The 27,165-nt window shown below is 44.6% G+C and overlaps 1 protein-coding gene and 1 non-coding gene across 3 annotated transcripts in view; one reads left to right on the top strand and one right to left on the bottom strand.

The window, feature by feature from the left end:
• LOC126543558 (uncharacterized) overlaps positions 1-22,502 on the bottom strand; it is a 37,046-nt gene extending 14,544 nt beyond the window's left edge. Inside the window, exons 1-3 of one of the 2 annotated variants that reach the window (XM_055062560.2) lie at positions 21,743-22,502; positions 4,652-4,785; positions 3,980-4,042 (exon numbers count right to left, since the gene is read on the bottom strand). In XM_055062560.2, the coding sequence (XP_054918535.1) occupies positions 3,980-4,042; positions 4,652-4,785; positions 21,743-21,815 (270 nt within the window). In that variant the 5' untranslated portion in view covers positions 21,816-22,502. The remainder of the gene's footprint in view (positions 1-3,979; positions 4,043-4,651; positions 4,786-21,742) is intronic. The other variant, XM_055062561.2, reaches the window with a different exon arrangement.
• Positions 22,503-23,722: 1,220 nt separating this feature from the next.
• On the top strand, positions 23,723-23,919 carry LOC126546416 (U2 spliceosomal RNA). The gene has a single exon (XR_007602588.1). It is a non-coding gene; the product is annotated as a U2 spliceosomal RNA (small nuclear RNA).
• The last annotated feature ends 3,246 nt before the right edge of the window (positions 23,920-27,165 follow it).

Genomic DNA, 27,165 nt, shown 5'->3' with positions numbered 1-27,165 from the left:
CCCGTTCTGATAGAAATAAAAGACGCCTGGTCACCCATCGCTCTGGCACTGGCTACTTGGCTGTGCCAGTGACGATGATTTTATTTGCGTATATTTAAAACATTTACGTGACCGTATAACGTTGTCGAGGCCTTTCAAGACGTATACGACATCACTTTCCGACCACTTTTTCGCTGAGCATCTCTTTAAGTGGCATTTTTAACCGCAGTTTTCTACCAGCCACCACAACCTAAGCAAGCGGAAGCGGGCCGATCGCAGACGCCGGCACCACCCTCCTCATCCGGTTGTCTATTTTCACTGCGCTAGCTCAGCTAGCTCGGGCCCAACGAAACCGCCTCCACTCCAGTGTGCTCCCCTCCTCTCGTCAGTCAATTAGATAAGAAATACCCGTCAAGGTTTTAAATGCTACTAGCTTTGAAAAACAAACAAAACTGACCGCCTGTAAACGAGAAGAGCGTTTGATTGGGCGATTCAAACCGCACTACGGGTCATCGCCCGATGCTTGCGTCGGCGCTTACGTAACTTTGACGTCAGGGGATTAGAATAAAAAGAGACTGGAATAGCTTGAGGGTATAAGGCCCCATCTAAGCAGGTGAGCTAGTGTGCTGACCGGATGCGTACACACAACGCCCATGTGAGCAGGCATTGGAGCAGGAAAAAGTAAAACGCTGCCCTTGCTGCGAGGCGAACGATCTTCGCGCTGACGCTACGTCCGCTTCGTCGATTTTCGAAGCCAAACGCAATACGCGTATCCATGCAGAGCCTCTTAACCTCCACGTGCCAGACGCGCATGCGCCGTAGAGTGGGACCGTACGACAACGGCAGTGGGGGTACCAATGGCGGTGGTGGCGCCTACGGCGGGAATTCGTCTCGAGCGCTCGTGTATTTGTTATCACAGTAATAAATTGATTGTGGCACAATCGTCGTCGCCATTCCTGTTACGCTTGTGCCATTTTCATAAACTTGAATTCGTTGTCTTGATGTTATTGTTACGCACATGCTCGCAGACACACAGAAGAGCTCGCCTGTCAGGGATATTTCGCGCCACCTGGCCCCACGTCGAGAACAAAGAAACGAGGCTAGTTAACCAAGATGCATGACGTATGACGTTTATTTACATAAAGTATGGGATTTGCTTATATATTCTGTTTGCTCTCGGAAGCTAACATAGTGAATATATGGGAAGCTAAAGAACCACGAATATTTTTTCGTGTACACTATCGGTGATGTATAAAGACAAAATATATTTAAAAAGAAGCTGCAAACTGCCGCCTTTTGCTCATGGTGATCTTGTCTGACGGCATTCCATTTTAATTGTTTTCTTTTTCCCGCCTTTTACAGCCGTTTCATTTAAGAATGCTCTGTGGTGGAGAAAAGCATTATTTGACAAAAACAAGGAACCAAGCCAGCCAGCACGTACTACACTGCTCTGTTGTTCTACCTGTCTACAAATGGATACTCATGCACAGAATCTCGCCGAAACATTTGATTGAGATGCCTTGCCTGTCTCACGAGATCGTCGCTGTCCTGTGACTGAAACACACAAGAAGCCAACAATCACTGACACCAAAGACAACATAGGGAAATTACTTATGCTTAATAAACGAAGTAAAGAAATGATAAATTAATGGAAATGAAAGTGGATGAAAAAACAACTTGCCGCAGGTGGGGAAAGACCCCACAACCTTCGCGATTAATAAATGAAGTAACGAAACGAAAAATAATGGATATGAAATTGGATGAAAAAACTTGCCGCAGGTGGGGAACGGTAAGTTGTTTTTTCAACAACTTTCATTTCCATTTATTTATCGTTTGTTTACTTCATTTCTCAAGCACAAGTAATTTCCCCTATGTTGTCTTTGGTGTCAGTGTTTGTTAGCTTCTTATGATATGACTAATAAAAATCGGGCCCATCGGTTAACCCCCTTTCTTTTCGTGAAACAACGTATGTCTTTCGTGTTTATTCAATATATCTGCACTATGCTCTCTGCCCTGGAATGTACAGGGAACTGAGTGACAGTCAACTGCCAGTGATTTGTACTCAATGCAGTCAACGAAACCGCAGCTCCCGCTTAGTCTTGTACTTGTCTTACTAATGGCCACAGTAGCATGTCCTCCTATGCGCCCACCTGCTTCAAGTGCATTCGTAAATACAACCATATTCACATTAATCATCATTTGCAGTCCTCGTCGCTGCCCGCCCTACAATAGGCGGTGAGTGGATGAGTAACATACAGATCGGGAATTTCCTTGGAAATGGGCGCAATCGAACCTTATTACACAGATGGTCATTCAGAGGTAATGAGAAGTGCACATGAAGGGAATGCAGAAGTATGAGATAAGATGAAAACAGGAGGAGAGGTAAACGCCCAGTCCGCGAAGTTGCCCCTTCGAAGATAGCGCAACAGAAGCACTTTAAAAAAGCCTACAAATAAAAAGTAATCAGGGTTAATCACAGCGTCACTGCAAGCCTGCGAAAACTCGCTATGTTGCAAATAAAACGAAGGCATCAGTGTCTCATGCTTTACAAATATAAAATAGTTCAAATTACGCTATTAAAAAGACCCTACCGGTGGCTTAAGCCTTCCTAGTCTCGAGGAAGACCTAAGGGAAACAAAAAAGCTAAATTATTCTTACAGGAGGCAGTCATCTATCCTAACGAGCTCAGGAAATAAACTTTGTCTAATGTAATTCTAAAAATAAAACGGCACGAGTCACACAAAAGGACATTGCACATAACTGTGCATGCGCTTAGCATGCTAACAATTATGTGCAAGTGACTAGCAGCTATCGTCGACTCATCACGCGGAGCTTGCCACGTACTGGTGGTGCTGCAGCCTGTCAGCGACCAGCACACAAACGACGCGCCCCACTACTAGGAAACATTTGGTCTATCGGACAGGCCACAGCGACAAAGTTCAAGGAGGATATGAACTAGCAGTGCCACGTGGTTGATGATAATGTCGGAGAACATGCCTGATCTATAATGTGCCGTCAATCTTACATGACACTTTACGTCACTGGTCACCCTCGACAGCAATTGAAGACAGGCGGTCAGCTTCCTTCCCAATTTTGAGGGCAATGTGCTATGTCATCCACTGACATAAAACGACTCCTCCGGTGCATCTAGTAATATCGCAGCTAATGACTACGATGCTACTCACAGAAGGGCTGCCATTATGTGCTTTCAAAAAGCGAATAAGAGCCTTGCGTGAACCGTGTAGAGTGAGAACAACCATGTCATGTAGTATCTCAACAGCACATTGTAACAGTCGTACCAAGTACAACTATTCCTGCGATTGCTGCGAAGGCCGAGTAATCTATTGGTGCAGCTCTGCAGGAGTTTTTTTTTAGTATAGGAAAATGCGGCAGCAAACAGCGTTCTCCACCACTGACTGATGCGTTGATGAGCACATTATGAAATGATGTAGTCTTATTGTAATGCCTGATTCAATCATGCGATGAAACCCTGGCACAGAAAGTTGGCTTTTTTTTGTATTATACAAGACGGGTGAAGCTTCTCGTGACACGTAACTGCTCCGTTATTGCGTCAATCTGTGCATTAAACAAAGTGGCACGTAAATATTGAATTTCTGAATCTTTGAACGAGATCGCGGAAGCAGCCGCTCCAAGAGCGGCTATTCTGATAAGGGCTACGTGCATTCTTGTCCTTAAAGCACTATTATCAGGCTAGTAAGTATGGATTCTGAATGTTAAGTAGCGCAAATATAGGGGCAGGGAATAATTGCCGACGCTATTTTGTTTTCGCCTCCGTCCATATTTACGCAATGCCCAAATTTCGCTCCTCAGCCTGTGTGAAATGGTGAGTGCTAGCCCTGTGAGTCAAAGTCGCTGCCCCTCACGGTAAAGGTTGCTGCGCACTTCAGAAGGAATATATACTCTTTCCAGAATAATATAAATAAAAGCACAATTTTGATGCTTTAGTTGGCATTGACATGGTCCAACGATGTGAACTTACCGCCTTGGCACTTTTTACCACAAATTTCACCATTATTTTATTATTTCTGAACTCCTTCTGGACCTAGTCAAAGATAGAATGTAGTTACATTAAATGAATGATTTCTTTGAAAGAGCGTTGCCGTATTTCTTTTATGAGATCACAGTGGCGAATCGTCTTTCAAGAAGTCGCAATGTTTCCATGACGTAAAGTGTTAGACAGTACGGTGGCTTCCCGATTTCGCCGCCACAAATTACTATGTTGTAGTTTCAATAAGTGTGGAAATGCATCAATGTAAATGTGGGCGAAACAATACAATAGTTGTTCACAATAAAACAATTACTTCACTAGTGCTTTTCATTCGGGTTGGCTCCTCTAAATCCCGCACTGCGCTGGAGCAAGTGCATAGTAATACACCAGTTTAGCTCCCGTTCTAACGGTTTTACTTTTGCATATATGCTCCCGAATATCGTGTTTTAAAGAAAAATTCGTGTACCTTTGATGATGAGCAGATGGCTCAAATTACCTGAAATGGCAACTGTTCCAATCTTTGCACTGTTTCTTTGTCATTATGCCTAGCAACAGGCTCACAGTTGTACACTCGGAATAGCTTCATATTGTTGCGCTAGATTGCTTCATACCGCATCTTTCATTTTTTAGAACCATAATATCTCAATGCTACAGGAGACTTACCTCTAAGAAAATCTTCTTAAATTCTTCAAATGGCCTATTTTCGTTTGTAGCAGAGAAATTGATAGTTTTGTCGAAGAAAATGCGCGCTTCAACGGTAACGCCAACGCCTATGGGATGAGGTTCAGAAGTCGGAGCTGAAAAATTTAGCAATACTACATTATTCATTCTGATGGCTTCTGCTGTCGGCAAGTGCATTGCTGAATTATCGATCCCGATATCTTATATTACAGGCATTAGCGACATAAAAAATACCCAGTTCTCCTGCAATCCTGTGAAGACCTTAGCGCAGATTTTTGTGGGAACTGAACTCTGCAACCGATTTTCACAATGCCAGTGGACGCTATTCATTGTTCGTGTGACCAGTGACTCGCTGCTTTTCTTGCCGTTATTTTTCCCTGCTTTCCGTGCTAGCGTTGTGGGGCACTAAACCGGTCGCTACCGTGGTTACCACAACTGCATCTGCCCGACACTATTTCTTCTCCTGAAGATTTACGGTGCGCAAGAACAATCTCTCCAAATGTGAGACGCAAGAAAACACACACTTTCTTGGGAAACTGGGCTTTACAATACAATTTTTCGTAAAATGATTTTTTTGCCACTCCTAATGCCACACATCATTAGCTAAGGCTGCCAGCCGATGGCAAAGAGCACTTACGACAGTGACAGTGACAAGAACTTTATTAGAGTGTCCTGAGGAACTCGATTGGGGGGAACCGAAGGCTCCCCGATCAAGTTGGTGTCTCCGCCCACGACGGGACAGGGAGGTGGTGAGCACTTACGAATGAAAAGTTTTCTGGATTCGGCCCTTGATGTATGCCTCCAGCCACCAACTTGTGTTAAACGGTCTGAAAGCGGGACTACTACTTCTTCAGGGCACATCAAGTTGCGTTTCTATCTTACATTTACCCTGAGAGGCACAAATGCAGAAAGTTCGGCGGCTTAACTTCTATGTTCGCCGCAATGCCGAAACCAAAGATGTCAGATTTGACTTCAGTAAACAGAACCCGTACATACATCTTATTCACATAGGGTGCGACCAGAGAGAATGAACTTCAATGACAACGCTTAGTCACAGCATTGAAATAATGCTTCGCTACCTACACGCCTGTTAACTAATATTGTTTAGCAACGTCGTTGCTCTCATTTATTTAGTTCACTGCAGTCAGCAATTTTCTCCGAATGTGTATAATCTGTGTAAAGAGAGTAGAAAAAAATATTTTACGATATATTAGTACATTACCTTTCGATATGTGCCAGACCAAATTACTCTTAATGGTACCAAAGTGACGCAAAAATAAAAACGAGTGATGACGCGTCTTGGAGTTCCCGAACCAGCTTGGGGTGGCGTCATTTGTTTTGAGTATCTCCTTCGTCCCCAATAATCTTAAATGGTAATTATGAAATGCATCCCATTCCGGAGGAGTCAACTTAGCAAGTTTTAAGAAGTTATGCTGCACGATAAGGGCCCTACTGCGAAACCCCAGTCTGAAAGTCCTGAAGGTACACTGACGTACTTCGGCTAGAGTTACGGCAGGAAATTAAAAAGATAAATTGACTTTCATCTGTATTTTCACATTTCCCAACTTATTTTTATGAAACTAACAAAATGAATTTTGAAAGCGTGCTTTCTCAGTCTTAGTTGATCTCGTGTTTTTCTTGTTCTCTTAGGCATTATTCTTCTACTCTAACCGTACCCCTTTCTGATACTCGTAAAAGGAATACTATAAGGAATGTTTCTACGAACACTGAGTAATTTGTAAAAATAGCCGTTACGAAACAGTTTGTTCAGAGACATGGAGACAGTGGAATCGACTACGAAGTGATGGGCGATACGTGGCAATTAGCCGCTAATTAACAAAAAATCATTATTTAACGTTTAAGCTTTCAGTTTTCGGGGGCTCATTGTAATTCGCAAATTGAAGCAAGCTCACAGTGCGTGCCATATCAACTTTTGAACCTGGAAAAATGAGATAACCCGCGAAACTGGGGCACGGCGAATTCAGGCTATCAGAGCGCGCGAAACGAAAACTGGGAGGCTGCAGCAAGCGCAAAGCCGCGCCCCTCGAAGTGACGATCTGCTTACGTCACCCAGCAGTGGGCAGCCAGTGCGCTGTGGCTTTGTGCTCGTCACTATCGCGGCACTCTGCCTGCCTGCTGCCGGGTTAAATTACGAAAATTACTTCTAAACGACCTCAGGGAATGACTATACAACGCCTTCCACCGCCAAAGGTATACACCAGACTACGGCTGCAAAGAACAAAGAGGGAGCTTCCTGAATAATAGATTACAGGGACCCTAAAACTATTCTGACGATGTTGTACAAACGTACTCAGTCGTTGTGGCAGGTCCTTCTGATCATGAACCGGCGCATTTAAGCGCTCCGCGGGAAGCTTGAAATTTATTATAAGCTTTTAAAGTCAATTGCTCACGATCTCTTGAGCTTTCTGCCGACCTTACAATATGCGTAGTTGGGGAACTTGACGTCAGTTGGTTGAGTTGTCCGATTAGCTCACCAGGTAGCGTCATCGATAGTTTTCCCAACGTTAGGGTGAATAAATGTTCGTGAGAGCTGTAATGTTCGTTACTTTCTTTCTACAAAAAATGGAGGACGCTTAATCTTCGCCTTGAACAGTGGAACGCGATAGCATTCAAAGATTCCTGACTGCTTCTCACGCTTCCCGGCCACTGCAGCTTATGCAACCGTAATGTCTACCAGGAAACGCTGGTGGCGAACGCTATGCACGAAGGCAAGTGAGCGAGCGAGCTTTCTAAGAGAAACGTGGCCTCTTGCGTGGGCTGCGGATGCGCGGAGGCGAGCGCCATCTGGGTGGTGTTGTTGCAAGGAGCCAAGCACAGCTAGCCGCTCTATGAATGCTACAAACGCTAGAAAAGGGGTTTATATTATTGTTTCCGCATAACAAAATTATGTTTTCTGCAATGTCCAAATTACAGTCCGACGGTATGATTTCCGCAGCTTGTGCTTAGGCTGTGCTTTACGATTTTTTGACGCGTCTTACTTTGAGGCATTCAATTAGTTCAATAAGGTCTCTGCGCCACGCGGAGGGCCTGCGTGGTGGTGGATTGGCATGATTTTTCGCGAAACGAACTCCGACACAAGACGCCGACATCGGGCTTTTTGCGACACGGGGCCCTTAACGCTATCGCCTTAAATGTAACACAGAGAATACACAACGGCAATTCATCACTACATTCAGGCACTTCCCGCACACGTCAAATAGTGTCTGTATGTGTTATAAGGTGCTCCATGCTAACGCGAGCTGCGGGGTGAGTGTTGGTCCCACGGTTTCTTTTCACGAGCACAGTGAATCGCCCTTTTGCTCTGTGGGCTGCAAACTTAGCGATTGGCGACATGTCAAGTTGCGACACCGTGTCTTTCTGCAAGGCGACTGTTGAGCGGAGTGGCTGCAGCGAATCGGGCTGTCAGTTTCCGATCGGCGCCAAGATTTCACTCCGGAGGATTATACAACAATAGAAAGTTTTAGCGCGTCCAGTATTCCGGTAAGCGCAGGCGAACTGGACGTTTTGCTGCATGGGTGGATGCGAAAAATGAGCGGCCTGCACGGTGCAGCTATCTGGTGAGACAGAGCTCAAAGAGAGAAACTGAGAGCTACTATAGCAACAACGAAGTTTATTCTACTTTGCTGTTGGTGTCAATTTCCGGCAGCAGCGTAATTGTGAACACACTGTCGTTTTAAATGTATAACACATTTGCACTACGCTGCATCAATATTAGCTCTGCGTTTGGCTGGTTAAGCTCTGCGCCACCAAGTCGCTGCAGCGTGCAGACCGCTCAGGACTCTCACATTTACGGTAGAGCCCCTTATCACAGCGGTAGTAGCGTCGAGGGGCTTTAGTTTACGCACATTCGTCAAAACTCCCAGCTCTCCTGCACTACCGAAATATTGGACACGCTCAGCATGGTGACAGGACGCTAGCAACACACGCTCCTTGGACAGCTCTCGCTGAGGATTGACGGTCAGGCGGCTAGCGGAGAGGATGGATAGGCTTCGAGCGCTGGCTCCAATGCACCGGATGTAGACGACCTGGCGTCACATCGGGACACAGAGCCAGCGAAGGCGGAGCTTAGGCCGGATCTATCGCAAACAACTTGAGGAGAAAAAGCGTGCCTAGAGAGGAGGGTAACTTGTAATCCTCCATAGCCCTCCTAATATGAGAAGCTTCGCCTAAATCGTGGGGCGAATGTATTACAGCCACTGTACCCTACGCGTCTACAAAATTTGCCCAAAGCGTTTCAGGGACCTTTCAAGAGACGGTATCGATTTGCAGGGCTCACGGAATATAATGTGGCCGGAAAGTATTCAATAGACTACACAGGACACAAAGTTACTCGAAAATGCGATGTGACGGCGCTGTGCATATGGTCACTAAACGTGCCAGAAACCCTTATATGAGCATGAAAGTGACAACTACGCCAATATAGCATAATCTAGAGACGGGGAAACAAGAGTATACGTACTTCTTAGGCTGTTAAGAACGGCCAGCTGCAGTGCAAGTTTTGCCAACCGGTTGCGACTGTGGAGGCAACATTCCGGGAGCGTCGCCGCACACCTCTAGCCACGGCGTGACTAAGTCGACTGTGTGTGAACAACAATGCGTGCGTCCTCGACTCTCCATCGCTGGAGCCGAGTTTGACGAAGTCGCCATTGTAAATAAACGGGCTCGGTGGACCAACTATTGTTACTGAGCCGCGGGAACGTCTCCTGACACCTCTTCCCACGCGCCGACCAAGACGCCAGACAATGGGCGGCCGGTGGGCGCGCTGCAGTTCGGGGAATAAATGCCCCTACGGTTCCGGGTCGTCTCCCCTACGGTGCTTGGACGGCCGTTTCCGTCACCTGGGTATCGGGGGAGGACCGAGTGTTTAAAAACCGCTGTTCTGCGGCTGCTCAGGACACTCTCTCTCAAGCGGTCATGTTAGACTGATGTACTTTCTCAAACAGTCATGTTAGACTGATATCGATACTGTAAATAAACCCATATTCCTCGTTCTCAATGAGAAGCAGTCCTTCCCTTCATCAACGTCCTCAGCGTGGATAAGTTGGACGACGGCATGGGCCAGCTACCTTCTAATTCATGCCCGACACCAATCTTGACAACGGATCACGAGCGATGGGATTGAACCCCCAATCATAACAAGGCTTACGCTGACGCGTACGTGCGTACGTAAAACTTTATTGGCAACAAGAATCAAAAAGTCATTATGCGGCCAGGAGTCCATAGGCCCTGGCGGCGTCCTCAGCCCGCTTACTCTCTCTTTTTCCTCTTTCTATTCCCCTTTCTCCCACCCTCAGTGTAGGGTAGCAAACCAGGTGCTCTTCTGGTTGACCTCCCTGCCTTTCTTTTCCTTGCTTTATCTCTCTCTCAGCCAACTGGACAACTCGATGTTGTTGGTCCGGTTCGAGCGGAGTAGAGCAGCCTCCCAATCCTTGGCATTTAAAACTGCGAGCCCTCGTAACGGTGGGTTGGCCGGGTAGGCCCATATTATATGATTAATGTCCTCTTGTCTGTCGTGGCACCAGAGGCCGATTTCAGAGTTTTCCCGAGGATAAATTCTGGAACGTAGCTTTAAGTTGGCGAAAGTGTCCGTTTGCAATCTCCGCCACGTGACTTCTTGTCGCTTGCTTAGCGATTATTCGCCTGCAAGGTATAGCTTCCTGCTAAGGCGATAGTGGGTGGTGATTATAAAGAAAGAAACCATCCGTTCCCTCACTGATGCCAGGTCATCGTGGCCAAAAGCGCGGTGGGTAAAATCTCGCGCGATGGAGTGGGCCACTTCGTTTCCGGGCAATGAGCAATACGCCGGTGCCTAGGTAGTCATGACGGGGCGCCGATATGAGCTTCGTTTCAGGATATTATAAGCCTTGGGGGAGACATGCCCGTTAAAAAGATTACGAACAGCTGACTTGGAGTCGCTGATTATAATCTTGCAGTTGGAAGAGGCGATGGCCAGGGAGAAGGCTGCCTCCTCCGCACAGTCAATGCCTTGGATTTTAGTCGTACCTGCGGACGTGATAGCACCTCTGCAGTCTGCCACGTCCATGGCAGGGGCACTACGGTCTTTATATGGCGATGCGTTCACATAGTCTATATCTGCGTTATTGCGATATTGCTTGGGCTTTGGCTAGCCGGAGCTCCCAATCGTGAGTGTACCGCGTATTTCTCGGCAAAGAGAGTACACGGATGTCTTTCCAGTGTAGAGGGTCTATTGGCGGCATGGAGTTGCCGTCTGTCGGAAGCATCTCACTTGCGTAGTATGAGGGATCACGCGGCGCGCTACTCATGGGTTTCGCATACGGCGCTCAATAAAAACACCCCGCGGCAGCCCTCCTGGGCATTTATGTAGGTACTATCAAAACGAGGGAATTTTTTGACCGTCGATATAATAATCTTGGGCAAAGTGAAAGCACGGAATCTTTCACAGACGCTATCTCTTTACCGAATACGTACATTGAACGCCACTGTGCGCAGTCGCCGCGATGGAGTCTCTTGCTTGCGTGAAAGGTAGCCAAACGCTGAGAGTAAACTATGTGAACTATGTTGTTAGAGAGGGCTGTCTGTATAACCAAATGGGGCATAACAGAATGGAGCCTCAATCCAGCGATCGAACCGGTTCGCAGCGACCGACTGTGTGTCTGCATGAATGTCCGCGCACAATGTTTTGCTTTCGCTGTGAGCGCGTTTTCGCACCATGCCGTGAGCTTTAGGCCGCAGAATATGAGCATTTGACAGTATACTAGCAACCATTGTTGCATGGACGTTATCAGACCTGTTAAAAAATAATTCCGTTCTAGAGACTTCGACGCCTAGCTACGGCGACTGTGATTTGCTGTCGCGACGATTCAATCTTTTTTTCTCTTCTAAATTCTTGGATATTTCAATATTATTTCTCAAGTTGCGTCGCACTGTATGTTCTCGGTCTTCTCAACATGCGATTTCCCTCTGCTTCTTTCTCGTAATCCAGTGCATTAATTCATAACATGAACAAGACCATACGCTGTGCCTTTTTTTAATGTGCGTCTCACCGCTCCCTTTCCGCTCCAGTGAACTTGCCAGTATCTAGCATCAACAAGTTCATAGACCAAACTGTCATGACATCAGCCGGGCATCGGGCGCGGGCGAGCGTCTCAGTGCGCGTTTTCTGCTACTCACCGAACATAGCGCAGTGCCGGGGATGTAGCAGAAATGTTCCTCACGTTTGTGCTTGCTGCATACCCGAGTTGTAGCCGATGGCTGTCTGCCGGTTCTAAGTTTCGCCAGCCAAGCTTCACGCAGCTCCTTTCCCTGAAGCTACGTGTGAATAAGGCTGACACAGGGCTCTGTACAGTAAACGAAGTGTTTGCTGTACCTGTGTGTTGAGTTTGTTTATCATCTCAGTATGTAATCCGTTGTCATGAATTAAGTAGTCGAGAATCCTGATGGTTTTAACTAGTGGGATTGGTTGCGCCCCCGCCAATATTCTGATCTACGGGGGCGCACTGCACCTTCTCTGCACCTGGCTGGGGCCTCGTAACAGGAGAAGCTTAGACTGTTGCGAAGAACATGTAAGTCAGCACATTTTCGCCTAAAACTGCATCTGTATAACTGCTTCTTGCAAGGTTTCTTCTACTTGGGCATCATTTCCTCTGTTAACCCAAAAGGTAATGTCGTCCCCGTAGAGACTGTAGTGGACATTGGAGATACGGTTAAATATCTCAGGAAGCAGGAACTTGGCGACATTGAACAGGAAAGGGGACAAAACCGATCCTTGAGGTGTGCCGCTATTTCCTCATCTTATGGCGTTGGATCTAAGGTCGCCAAGATGGTGCTCTGCCGTTCTATTAGTGAGAAAGCTACCGATGTACATGTAAGCCTTCTCTCTTACACATAAGTATTGAAGCCGAATGAAAATTTGGGAGTGTTTGACTCGGTCAAACGCTTTTGTGAGGTCGAGCCCAACAATCGCTTGGTTGTGCCCCCGGCGTTAGTGTTCGAAATTTGATGCTGAATTTGCAGCATGATATCCTGTGTTGATAGTTCCTGTCGAAAGCCAATCATGTTGGTAGGGAAGAGATTGTTATCTTCGATGTACTTCTGCATTCGGTTAAGGATGACGTGCTCCATTTCCTTCCCTGCACATGATGTAAGAGAGATGGGTCTCAGGTTATCCAAATCTCATTTTTTGCCTGGCTTGTGAATAAATATAATTTTGGCATGCTTCCACGTTTCAGGTACTTGATGGCTGTCCCATATAGTGCTCAGGTAAGTAGTAAGGGCAATAACGGACCTGTCATCCAAATTTCGGAGTGTTTTGTTGTTGCCTTGTCTGGACCGGTGGCTAATCTGCTACGGAGCTGCTATAAGGCTACGCGGACCTCAGCCTCTAGTATAGGAGCATCTAAGTCTCGATTGCCCTTTCCGTTGTAGTCCGGATGGGAGATGGATGGTGAGTAATAAACGTAACTCGCCTCTAATTCTTTAAGGAGGTCAGAGTCATCGGTGCCTGGGTATTGGTGGGCTATTTTAGTGAGAATTTCGCTCTGTGTAGATTTACTTTTGGCGGGGTCTATGAGGCGTCTCAGTAGGTGCTAGGTGTTCGCCATGCCGAGTTTTCCCTGCATGCCGTTACATAGCTGTTCCCACTGCTTCCTCGAAAGGTTCTGTGTATGGGCCTCTATTTCCCTGAGAAGCAGGGCTACCTTCTTTCGAAGTTTCCGACTTAATCTTTAAAAAAAATTTAAATGCTGGTTTAAAATGCTGTTGAGGGCTCCCCACAGCTGAAGGAGTCGGCTATCTATCTCCTGCAGGCCTGCCTCCTCTGGTAGAACGGCGGTGACAGTGCCTACATTCTCTAGTACCGCTTATGTCCAATCTCTGATGTCTTAGACCATGCCCGGCGCTGTTTGCTGCCGCAGGCTGCGAAATCGGTCCCACACTACTTGTGCATTCTGTCTGCCCTTTCGGCGTCGTGGGCCTGTATGTGGGCCTTGCCGGAGATATCCGGAAGGTCCTGTGATGTTATATACTGCAGGAGGTTGCCACGTTTTTGACGAATTCGATCCCCTGCAGTTTCATCGCCAGATTTTACTTTCTGGTCTCGAAGCCATAGTCCGGGGGTAGGGGTGCCACTCCAGTTGGAGCGATTGGCGCTGTGATTGGTCTTTGATATGGCGTAGGTAACTTGGGTCTGGGTCTGCCCGGCGCGGTAAGGATTGTGGATTCTACGCGGGTTAGGCGGGTATCAAAGCTGTCTACTTTTTTTTCTCGACGTCGTCGAGCCTAGAGTTAAGGTTCTGCAGCTGTTGTTGCTGCTGCTGTAGCTATATCTCTACGTGGGAGGCAAAAGACGTAAGCACGAGCTCGAGCCGTTTAATGTCAGAACCTGCGTCACCAGAGGGGTTATATACGTCGCATTCTTCGGGATTTTGCTTGGCGAGATTGCTAGCTAAACGTTGGGGGTCAGCTGTAGCGCAGTGGCTGTAGTTGAGGGAGGGTCCTGTTTTAGTTCAGCAATAGTTTTGGCCTGATTGTTAATACTTAGTTTTAACTGGGAGATTTCGGCGCGGAGGGCTTGCATGCCTAAGTTATAGCTGTTAAAAAAATATTTCGAATTTATTTTGGAGCATATAAGATGTTGCAGATGATTCCGTCTAGCCCTCTAACGTCCCACTTCAAAATGCGCGTCTACATAACACAGATAAAAAGTGCTGCACACACTAAACAAAATGCATTTCGAGAAATACTGCAGGCTCTGAGCATCGGGATAGACGCATAAGCGCAATAAGCGAAGATTTTTGTGGCTCTCAAGAACCGAGAAAAGGCTTGCAGAAGCTGTGATCGAGAACTGGCGAGAAGTTGTTTCTGATAAATTATTTTATATCGTGCACACGTTGTGTGAGCGGTCACATTTGTATTTTTTCTAGCTTTTTTGTGTTTTCTGCATTCTAATTCCGAAGGGGTGGGATGGGGTGCTCTGCACATTTTTTTAAGCAGCTCTTATAATGGCAACAGTTTATTCAGAATAAACAGCTGATAGTTCACCCTGTCTCCTTTTTTTCTTTGCGTGTCCTTTCGTACTTGTAGGTTGTACTCAGCACATTGTAAGCACTAACTACTTCAATGTTAATCTATATTCCACATTTGGCCTCTCACAGCACGGAACAATCGCCGCGACATTCAGCTGTTGCCTGAATGCAGCTAAACAGGGGAGGTGGCCCTAGTCGCAGTATACAAATGGCCCAATGCTGTAGCGCTGATTTGATAGGGCCTACGCTATAGTCCAACAACAGTCTGTTCATCGTGATGTCCCTCTACCATACATTTTTGCTGCTTCAAGCGTTTCTGTAATTGCTATCAAAAGCAAACGCGTTCGACTAAAGCTGCAGACAAAATAAATGACAAATATTCCAGATTGCTTTAGCAAGTTTCCATTCGAAAGCTTTTTCCGCCCAAATAGACAACACACCAAATTTCCTTTAGCTTAGCTCTTTAGAGCTTCGCGTTTAGTTGCTGGCATCAGTGACCAAGAGTTTTGCAGGCAAGCTTTGACGCAAATTATGCAGCGCATGCAATTCACCAGGATTTTTCCGGCGGTCTGCCTTTCGATTTTTTCCTGCTGTGAAAACAGCTTGCATTTTTCTGAAGGAGATCAATTTCGAACAGTAAACACGATGTGTGAGCGTAGTCACCTAACAAAGTTAGCAATTCTTTTCCCCATTCCGGTTCACTTCAAAAATGAGTGATCTTTTTTACGTTGCATTTTTGCATTGCAGAGCTCCCTCTCCACTACGTAAGTATTGTTGTCAGACGCGTCAAATTCAGCTATGCAGGTAAAACAACACTGTAGCGGCAGTGACAGTAAACGACGCCTAAATGACGTATGCTACTGAAGCATCTATTCGGTTGATGAATGTCTATAACGTACAGAAAAATACAACATGCTCGCATAATTGTATAAGCCGTCCCATGCACAGTAGCTGGGCGAACAGCGATATCATTTCATGCTAACTCATTGTTCAGTAAGCTAATTGAGCAATTATTAACGCTAATTGAATTCCTTCAGATATACTTCGGAAAATTGCCTGCCCGTGTTAGCACAAAGAAATTAATGTTGCAAATGTTGGCTTCGCGATAAAAAAACTATCGAAAAATGTAATACTCTTAATATATTTGGAGATTAACATCAGTATCCAATCTAGGTTTCTCTTGCTATCCGTCTGCCGATATATCTTAAATACTATGCCCTGTTTTTTTTTTCTATGTCGGAAAACGACTCACTCACTGTTAGCGGAAGAGTCTCCTATACTGTATGCGACAAGGCAAAAACACAAGGGCAAGCCATAGCTCCTGCTCATTTTCACCATTTGCAGCGACAGAATACGATGTGCTCCCCTCATGTAGTCTGTATATCATTCTGCAGGCAACCTTGGAAACATGTGCAGAGCTTGTTTCCTTTGTTATGTTGGAACACTATGATCTTCACAAAATACGTAGTGCTTACTTTCTGTCCTGGTTTAATTACCATAGGACGCACAAAACGTATTGAAAAGACCAAGCTATTATTGCCCTCGCGTTCACGGACATCTTCTAGAAGGCAGATGGCAATCTTGTCGTTAAGGGCGCTCGGACGGAACTTTTCTAGACCGCTCCATCAACTTACAAAATACTAGTTCGAAGATAATAAAATAACGACGAAGCTACACACTTTTGTATGCAGAGTTATTGGAAGACGAACGCGCAGCCTTATATTTAACAACGATGAAGCTGACCTTTCCCAGAGAGCCAGCTCCTAAGATGAAGCGTTAACTCGGGAGCTCCGGAAGAAGCCAAAGTCATTTTTTCCGCGGCAACCACTGCACGAACTTTGAAGACAATTTTCGCATTCAAAAAAGAAATAAAGTTGAAGTTCACTTCCCGGGCTAAGCGTCTTTTTTTATTGCCTTCAATTTTTTCCGACAGTTGTTCCAGAATACAATAAGTTAAATTTACTTGTAATACAGCAAACTATATTGTAAACTTCGCCTATGAAGACACCAAAACCGAAAACCTTGACGTAATAAAGAGCGGTGTAATATAAACCACTGATTTTCCAGTGTAAAATTTGCAAGGTACTCTTAAACACTGTAACGATTTCACGTAAGCTCTATATTCGTATGTCAATTTTTTTTCGTTTTAGACGCTTTCGCAGATATAGTTAACGTAACTGCGATATGTTCATGTTCTTTAGCGTAGAGTTAAGGATTTGTAGACATCATTATAATCGCTTCTTGAAATGTGCAATATGTCGGGAATGTTAATTCTAGATAATCTAAAGACTCAACAATTTTTTTTTTCTTGTCTAAGTAAACTTTTACTGCATCTCTAAAATGCAACAAATTTCATTCTGATTGGCCTAGTTGGTGTGTTATAAAACGATTTATTTGTTTTACATTTATTTTCTTAACGGGAGTGGCACTGCCGAGGGTAAAGATTGTTCTTTAAAGTATGTTTTAGGTCTGCAGCTGGTATCTAAATAATGTTCGTCTCAAGGTGTAACTCTAGCTACCGGATTAACAAACGTAAAATCAGGCATCCAGCCGTTCGTAGCATTCGCTACACAGGAAAGTCATACGGGTTCCTCGAAAGAAAAGCCTCTCAATTGAAGAAAAATTCGTCCTGGTCCGGGTTTCGAACCTGGGACCACCGCCTTTCTATGGCAGTCGCTCTTCCATCTCAGCTAACCAGGAGGCTAGCAGATGGCAGGGAGAAGTCGAATTTGTCGACAACCCGAAGCAAAGGCAAGAGTTTTAGGTAATAGTTCTACGGAAACCCGCAAGTTGAACACGAACCGAGGCAAAAAGCACAAACCCGCACGCAAAGTGAATCCGAAAAGATGTTGGTTAAATACCTTGGATGGTGCTTCAAGCTGCCAACGACAAGCTGAATTTATTTCTGTGTGTCGGTATGCCAGTAAGAACATTGCGAACAAAACGAACGGTGGTGCAGTGTTTTTCGCGGCAACCCCGCCATACAAACGCACACTTGCGTCCAAGGTTGCATGGTTTGAAAGTCGGCATATCTTTTTGAGAATTTTTTGTGGTAGACGAAAGCATGCTGCATATTTTTCACGAACAGTAAAAGAACTCAAGGTTTCTAACTCAGGTTGAGATGCTCCACGCAGATGCTGAAGAGCTGGAAGGAAACATCATGTGCTCCGAAGTTCCAACGCTTTGGCCTGCGGCTGGGCTTAGCAGATTAATTTGCCGTGCAAGGAAGAAAACCACTGCATTCCTTCGATAAGATGGTCACCACGATCGTCTCAGAACGAGCCAGAGACATCTAAAAAAAGCATAATTTATGATTTTGAAATTCTGTAGTAGTCGAAGTACTGTCGATCCGACGTGCCTCAGGTGTAGCCTTAGTCCAAAATCAAAGCAACCTGTGTTACCCCTCAGCCCCGCCCCGTGAGCTGTCGCAGGTCATGTAGGCTAGAGCTGGACACCGTGGCTTCCGAGTTATTTTGAGCAGGTTATGTTATAGGTTGGCAATCGATGTGCACCCAAGAAATAGTCGTCAGTACGCAAAGAAGTAATATTGATTCTTCCTAGGATACTAAACGATTATCTTAAACTTTACATCGGGAAAGGTTCGCTACTTTGTTGGTGCTACTACACGTGGAGAATTGCGCGGTGCCCAATATTCTTTATTTCAGTGGTCGAGCTTATATTAAAGGGGATAATAATGGTGATAATCATGTGTGTATATATTCGTTTCAATAAGCAATGAGAAGGGGAACACTCTGACAACAAGCAGTCCAGTGCGAGAAAAATGCACTCAAGAGTGTTCCTGCGACCAGTTCAGAAGGTGATGCTGTTTAGGGAGAGTAGTGATGCTGGAGAATCACCTAAAAGTGCCCATGAACTTTTTAAGCGTATAACTTTCACCGCAGAGAAAGCTGCGTAAAGGTCTGCCGTGGTTGATTGACAACGGTGAGACAATTTTAAAGGTGACTGTTCCCCGTAAGTTGAAATCCAGGCAACATACACCAAGTTCGGCGGCTTGGTTTCCTTTCTCAATGAATATTTAGAACGCAAAAAAGGAAAGATAACGTCTTCTTTATGTTCGTACCTTTCTGCACGGCGAACATTCATTATGAATAAGATTAATAATGCTGTGGTAGAACTTTGATCACAGTACGATTTGTTCTTGCATACTGAAATTAGGTCCTTGTGCGCAGCGTAAATATGTGAAAGTATAGAAATTTCGCATTCGTTACCGGTAGCTCCGAGGTCCAAATGATGATGTAATCAACCTGCATCCTATTTAAGGCAAATTAGGTTAGTACAGCTTCCACCAGCGGCAACGTTTTTTTCGTCCGCTTTTGGGTTGTTGTTTTTTTCGTTCATTTCTTTGGTCCAGTGTCAAATTTCGCACATATACATAAGTTTCCGAAAATGTAGACGTGGAAACCACCGCTGCCGAAGCACCATTGGTAAGAACAACGTATGCGTAATGTGAAAAATGTGGGTTCGGATTCCACTAGCGGAAAGTTTTGGTTCCGTCCACATTCATTACAATTTCCCTTATCATTCCTGCACCTAAATAAAACAAAAAGTAGGTTCCCGTATGCTTCGCTTAGTTTCATTATCTGTTGGCCTCGTATGGGGGAAATGAATATTTATTTTTATTACCTTCCGATAACTACCCGCACCCAGCCAATCTGGGTGTCCGCTACCCTTGCCAAAAAGCCTCTTGCAAGCTCAAAGTTGCTCAATTTTAAATCGAATACCTCTCTTTGGATCTCTGGGGCCGTTTTCATGGTGGGTGAACGTACTTTCTCCTCCAATGCTAAGGCACTGGTACAAAGTGCTAGTATGCTAACACGAACTAGTTGTGGGATGGTCCCATCGTCATTGTGCCATCACCTCACCAGCACATTCGCTCGTCCTTTTATGCTGCCACGGTGTCTACCAAGGCATGCTGGCGATAAATTGCGCAGCGATCATAATGCATCACTGTACACTTCAGCAGTATACTTCGGATGTGTTGATAATGTGTTCATTTGATTTTCGCGGGTTGTATAAGTTATTACATTACATTAACAGTAATCTTAGATATTTCTGCTGCAATTTTTCATCGTGCGTATTTTCTTTCTTGCATGCGTTTGCGAGTACTCGAAACTATGTCATAAGCATATCAAAAGCGTATTCAATTGAGGTCCTGTCGAGTCGCTTACAAATGAGCTGCTGTGTTCTTACAAGTGCTGCTTCTAGAGTGAAGCAGCTGGACATGAAAATGCTTCCCGGCCCGTGCGAAAATCACGTTGTACTATGCATAGTTTTGTGCTAACTAAATGACTTCTTTCGGTGGGTTTTTACTAAAATACCAGAAACGTTTATAACCAACGCATCACAACATTTAGTCCAGTTCATTATTAGCGAGTTTGGGTATATCTAATGCTCTGATGTGGCTTCATGTTAGTGCACAAGCCTATTCAATTCATTGAAATATATACAGTTGATAGATACATATTACATGCAAGACATACCAGAGAGACTACATCTGTAAGTCATTACACAGATGTCCAAGCAATGCTCACATGTGGGAAGGCGAAACGCCATAAAGTACAGCCAGAGCGCCTTTCCTAAAAGTCAATGGCCGAGAGCCACTAGTAGTATGACTGGTTGACTCCTTACCAAAAAGAATACAAACCATGCATGGTGAAGCTCATCAGTAAAGCAAAGTTGGCTAAATGACGGAAGGAGGCCCATTAACATTTCGTCTTTAAGTAAAACGCCTTCTCTCTCTCGAATGTTAGACTTTCTACAGAGTAAAATAAACCATTAATAGTATTTATTTATTTTTATTCATATAATACATACTGTGGACACGAAGTCCATGCAGGGTGGTTTGCATATCTTTGCATTCAGCATATCTTTGCAATAACGCTTGCTCGTAGCAACTCCGGAGCCACAGATTTCCTCCCAGGTTTCGTCATATTGAGTGTGTGCATAAAGACTTCAAAGAGAACGCACTTACATAAGATATTTGTAGTTACCTTAGCAGTGACCTCTTTCGAGGCATACAACGTGAGGTGGTGCTTGTTATCACCATTTTAACGGCGCAATTTCCCAAAGTACATGTCATTTAATGCGTAGCCTGCCCTGCCTACATCGGCAGCTCTAGAAACGAGCCGTCGTTTTCTTGCCTAAAGAGCACTTGATCCAGGCTACAATACCAGAGAGTGATTAGCAATAAGTGTTAACCATGTAATGTCAGCGAGTGCAAAACAATTTTCTGCATTTAAACAGCACAATCACTATATCAAGTTTGTACTGGTAATATCGTCTTATAAATTATTCTAAACATAGATATATCTTAATTGAAACGCGCTTGATATTGATTGATAACCTCGATAACTTGAAACTTTTATATTGTCATAGGCCATTCGTTCTTGATCAGGTGCGTGGCATAGGTCAATTGTTGGTTTATTCTTAAGAATCAGTTTAGGCTACTATGCCAAAGGAGGGAAAAAATCCTGAAATATATTTGTATATGAGTCGTACTTGTCTCTGCATACAACGCTCACCACTGTTCTTTCCTCGCCAAACTGCTTATATCGTTTTAGTCCTTGTACGACCACTCTTTCGACATCTACAGGGCATGCACCTGATTTTGTGTTATTAAATAGTCTTGTGCACGAACATAAACATTATCTGAGCGTACCTGTAGCGTAGAATTAAAATAAAACCAATTGGGCGCATCGAAAGAAACATGCATAGCATATATGTTACTCCTTCACTAAAGCTTTATTTGACAAGCATTTCAGCATGTCAGTTCGATCTGAAACATTCTTTTTTCGAACATCACATCGCTACTAATCAACACATATTGAACATTCCTAAGCTATATTGCTGCATGCGAGAGAACTATACGAAAGCTCACATCGGCATGCACAACATACACAGCCGGCTATTTGATGGCTCCTTCCACACTGCTTAGCTAATTCATTTCTACCTAAACATTCATGGATATCACCTGATAACACAGGAATAATCATATATCGTTGCTTTAGAATAACGTGAAAAAACTTACTCGATTCGGTGAGAGTTCCTACAGCCATCAAGATAATGAATTGACGCAGAACCAAGCCCCTTGTAGCAGTCATCGTGAAGGGACCGGGATGAACAATATAGGGTGCCTTAAAAGTCGATTATAAACAAATTCATGATCCTCGAGTCTTTATAAAGGGCTCTGCTTTTCCAAAGATTCATAGGTCATCACTTGATAATTCCACAAGTGCTCAATGAAACTTTGTGAGTGAACTTCTGTGCAGTGCTTTGTGAAAGCCGGTGCAGGCACCTGAGGACCTATAGAGCTCTTACTGCATCAGAAACATCACTGCAAAGAAAAACATCAAGCTGCGCCATTTTAAGTGACTGGCCAGACGGAGCTGAAGATGCTGACTCATTGTGGCTAACATGTTCACATAACCCTGGTAATTTTGCAATGATTAGTTTTTTTTTTTTTTATATACGCATGGCGTGCTATATAATAACTCCGAAGTTCTGTTGCCTTCCACTTTAGAGTACATGCATAAAGCTTCTGCATCTACCAATGCCCTTTAAATCCAAATCTCTCCATGTTGGGTGCATCAATTTTCACAAAAACGTTAAAGCTCCATCTAGCACCAAGATCAATGCTACAATGAAAGAAGAATGAATAAACTTTTAGGGTGCTACGTGTCTAAAACACAAGCCTAGTTATGAGGCACGCCGTGAAGACCCTGTATCAGGTTTTACTACTTGTTTTATTTTAAGATAAATAAGAGAGCATTCTTGCATTGAACCCCCCCAAAAAAATTGTGGCCGTCATGACTGAAATTCATGGCGCGACATTGAGTTTAGCAGCGCAACTACAAATGCCAGTGGGCTGCAACGGTGGTTAACATTACAATTACTATTAAAAAGTAAGAATGCTGGTTTTTTCTAAAATCCGGCAAAACATTTAGAAAGAAGTTCGCTGCACATTTTAACGAATAAAAGCGAAGTAAATCCACAACAGCACCTAAGCTTTTATTTATGCCTTGTAGTATATCTTAAATATTATATATGATGATAGAACGATGAATGCTTATAATTTCAAGCATTGGGCTGCATCTGGCTATAACCAGTATACGAAATATATCTGATATACGTTTTAATGTTGCCGAACTGATGCGTTAGATGAATACTGTTATCATCCCCGTTTTGCCAAACGGGACTTTTGCAAAACTGCCATCATGACCATCAAAATTGGACGAAGAGCCGAATTATTGGTCTGTGCACGAACGAATACAAAGCAATCTCGAATTCTTCCTATTTATCTATATTCAAAATCAACATGGATAGAGCTACGAATTTTCAAAGACCAACACCAAACTGCTATCGAAGCGCATTCAAACTTCCCTTTAAAAAAAAAGCATTAAGTGCTGCAGCCGACATTTATGAGCGCCTATGCACTTTAGCGGTAGTACATTCAGTCCGACTTCGTTTTAAGTTCACTCCAGAACAAATAAAAAATGTGCGTCATTTTTGTGCGTCAAAAATTATGTGCGTCAAACGACGTGCGCTCATAATTGGAGGGCGAGGCGCGACTAGTCGCTCCTCCTCGATGTTGGGCCTCGGAAGATCATGATGCACCGGGGGGTATACATACACATGCGTTGTCGCGAAAATCGGCACAATAGCCTTTACTGACGAATCCTGGCACAAAGAACAGACACGCACCTCACCGCACTACGAGGGCACACACTGCTTGACCGTAGCCAAAGCGATCGTGCGTTGGTCAACGTCCCGCAGTGCAGTAATGGTTATGAGGCCACTCGAAAACCACAAGTGCACGCACACGGGCCACACAAAATTGGTTCCCCACAAACACCCCCCGAAACATAGCCGTTGCCCCGGAGAAACGTTCCAAGTTTGGGGGATCGGGACCACATGAACGGTCGGCATTTCTATCCGCCTCGCGGTCCGGGTCGGCTGCTGACGGGAGCACCATAACGGGAGAGTGGAAGGAGATACGCAAGCGCTTGGAATCCCGACAAAGAGACATGGCCGACGTGGGTCAAAGTGTAGTATTTGTTCTTCTCAGCTTAATAGCTTGTACGGGTTGCATTTGGACCTATGATGTTAAAATTTATTTCTTGAAGTTGACGCAGAGCTTAATGCATGCTTCACCTCCGCCGCGGTTCGGCCCGGTATTGCACCATCTTCAGAATCAGCCCATGTATGGGGACAAATTCGCGATATACGCGGTTCTTGCCCACGGATCCATCTTTCATCAGAAGCTACTCGTATAGAGCTTCGCTGTAAAACATGCTACTGCTAGAACAACAAAATAGCGCACAGCGTGCACTTTCTCGGGGTCAGGTTGTATTCCCGCCATGTTTATGACGTGTCGGAGCAGAGTACCTTTGCGGCGGCTGACATGGCACTTAGTTAAGTTTAGCTGAAGGCCAACACCGCGGAAGACGGAGGCGATGGTGAAGAGGTTCTAAAGGTGATTCTTAAAGGTCAGTACAAACACGATCACATTGTCAGGCTAAAGACACGTTGAATTCTTCAAGCCGCGCAGAACAGAGCTCATTGCGCGCTCCAATGCAGCTGAGGCATTTCATAAACAAAAAAGAGTGTATTTGATTTGGTAAAGACCGTCTGGTGTTATTAAGGAGGCCTTCTCACAGTTTATCTCATCTACGCCAACCTTCCAATAGCCCGAACGAAGGTCAGTTGACGAAAAATATTGTGATCCATGAAGACTTTCATGGAAATCCCTGAGCAAAGCAGTGGTTACACATCTTTTTTGTTACGCTGTTAAGCTGACTGTAGTCAATGAACAAGCGCCAGATGTCCTTTTTACTATGAAAACCGGGTATGACTCAGTAATGTACTTGTCTATCATTTTATCGACATCTTTTGTCCACAAGATAATGAATTTGCATGCCAGGGAGAAGATGATTTATCCTTTCGTACAGAACATTATCAGCCCCTGGAGCAGATTTTTCGCAGTTGAAGGAAAATCTGAACTTGGGCACAATAAAAGGATAGTTCTGTGGCTCATATCCACTGCACGTTTGGTTCAGTGCCTTGCTTCTCCTTATTTTCCTTTGAAATCGTTCAACATTTGTAACTGAGCTAGAAACCCTCTCAAAATAATCTCCAAAAACATTGACTTGGTTTTCAAAGTTGGTGGCAGGATCATCCAGTAAATACTAAAGATAATGGTGTCGACCCAACATATTCTTTCCCTGTTACGAATTTGTAAGAATTCGCGGAAACTATGTAGTTTTACCAGCTGCTTGCTCTGGCAAGACGTCAGGTTCACCTTCGTTGTGACTTTACTTATTTAAAGTTTTTAACATATTCGGTCATTTAGTACAGACGTAGCGAAAAAAATTAAATTAAATTATGGGGTTTTACGTGCCAAAACCACTTTCTGATTATGAGGCACGCCGTAGTGGAGGACTCCGCAAATTTCGACCACGTGGGGTTCTTCAACGTGCACCTAAATCTAAGTACACGGGTGTTTTCGCATTTCGCCCCCATCGAAATGCGGCCGCCGTGGCCGGGATTTGATCCCGCGACCTCGTGCTGAGCAGCCCAGCACCATAGCCACTGAGCAACTACGGCGGGTAGACGTAGCGAATTCAAAGCTTCTTTCTTTTTCTTCCGGGCATTCCTGCAATTCTTTTTCAAGGAATGCATGCATCTTGATTTTCGATCACCCTCTGTTTGCCGATTTCAGTTTAATTCGCGACAAATATAAAAGCACTAAAATAGGTGATGTCCTCGTTTACTATGAATTCCTAAGGCCGTTTTGGGCCCATGGGTAATTTGATTAAATGGTACAGAATCTGCAGGTGCTGCATTTTATTATGGCCCGTATAGGGCAAAATTATGTGGTTCTTACGCTTTGAAACAGACAGAAAAGAAAAATCACTACCATACGTTTTTTATGACTTCCCATTCGAGGCTTGACCAAAACTTGACAGCACAGATAGCTAATGTTAGCATAGTAATGGCATAGCTAATAATCACCTTATCACAGACTTCCGATTATGTGTTGCGGTATAAAATGGAAGCTCTTATGCAATAGGTATACACCGGGTGTCCAGTAGAGTTGTTTTGTCATAGGGCACTTCCCATTATACAACGAGCCACACCAGATCGAATTCTTTGCATTAAACAGCCCGAGTAAGACGAATGACTGCGGCACGTGGTTTAATAAAGATTCGAAATTCAGCCTGATGATCCTACAATCGGGAAGGGTATATATCGAGCAGATAATTATATGTTTGTTAAGTATGATGGTGCCAATCGTCAGTGGCTCGAGGGGAGTTTCAAGTTTGACCTGTTAGCTGGCAACAGTGTTCACTGCGATGATTGAAACGACACCTGCTGGAGCTAGGCCGTCAGGGTAGTTCTTACAGACTGTCACATTAAAGTTTACCATTATTTGACTTGAGACGTATCTTCTGGGTACACGGTGTATTATGATGAAATTTAGTTTTCAGTTCCCTCCCGTCTAGGTTAGCAGAAGACTTACATTTCACTGGGGTGCATGCATCATCTTAATGAAATCAAGGGGAAGCGTACTCTTTACACTAGAAGTTGAACGTTTCCATCATAATTTGTGTTTCGCGACCTGTTATTTTTTTTTAAGTTTTACTTCGGGGTACTCTCAATTAAGTCGTGCCATTCCCTTGACAGCAATAGTATCGAAGTGCCTCGAGTTCTCGGTCACCTCCTGGCAGGCACCAGAAGAGTACTTCAGCGCAGAAGAACGTTTGTCTGAGGCATTCCTTGAAGAAAATATAGATTTAGCGCCAACAAGGCATGGCTGCTGGCTATTTAATGGTGGCGTAGGGGCACTGGGTGCATTCACCGTGAGCTCTAGTGCCATAGCCGATGGTCCACCATGTGAGGTGCAAGCGACCTCCGCAGACACTTGTGACAATGCCTCCTTATGCGTCACGTTGGTGGAAGTAGTACATTGTATGATTGCGATGCGCTTTCTTACTTCTTTGAAAGAAATCTATTTGTTGACTTTCAGTGCTATGAACTCCTTTTCCGCGCGAGGCTAGACCGAGTGTATTATCGGTGGTCACCGTCATAGTTCCCACTGTGGTGTGTGTTGTTACAGTCATCTGTGGGCTAGTTATATTCATCAAACTTTTCAAAAATTAGCCCCTCCAGGGTCTGTCTCCAGGGTCGGCTTTGACACCAAGAAGCTCGCGTCTTTCGATACTTGCAGGGTAAGATGAATTTGTTGGTGAAGTCACCGCGTTTTCTTTTGACTTTCATGGTCATAAAAGACAAAAAATACCAAGTATCTAGAGCGCAACTAGTATAGGTTCTGTACTTGGCGTCATTATTCTAGCATATCAAACATTTTTTTAAAGTGAAACCGTCCCCGTATACCGGAGCACATTCCTGACTTATGGGCCCTCGCCTCGGCACCATTACATGCGTCAAACG

The sequence above is a fragment of the Dermacentor andersoni genome, chromosome 10 (assembly GCF_023375885.2).
Source record: "Dermacentor andersoni chromosome 10, qqDerAnde1_hic_scaffold, whole genome shotgun sequence".
NCBI lineage: Eukaryota > Metazoa > Arthropoda > Arachnida > Ixodida > Ixodidae > Dermacentor > Dermacentor andersoni.
This window is presented reverse-complemented; position numbering and strand designations above follow the sequence as displayed.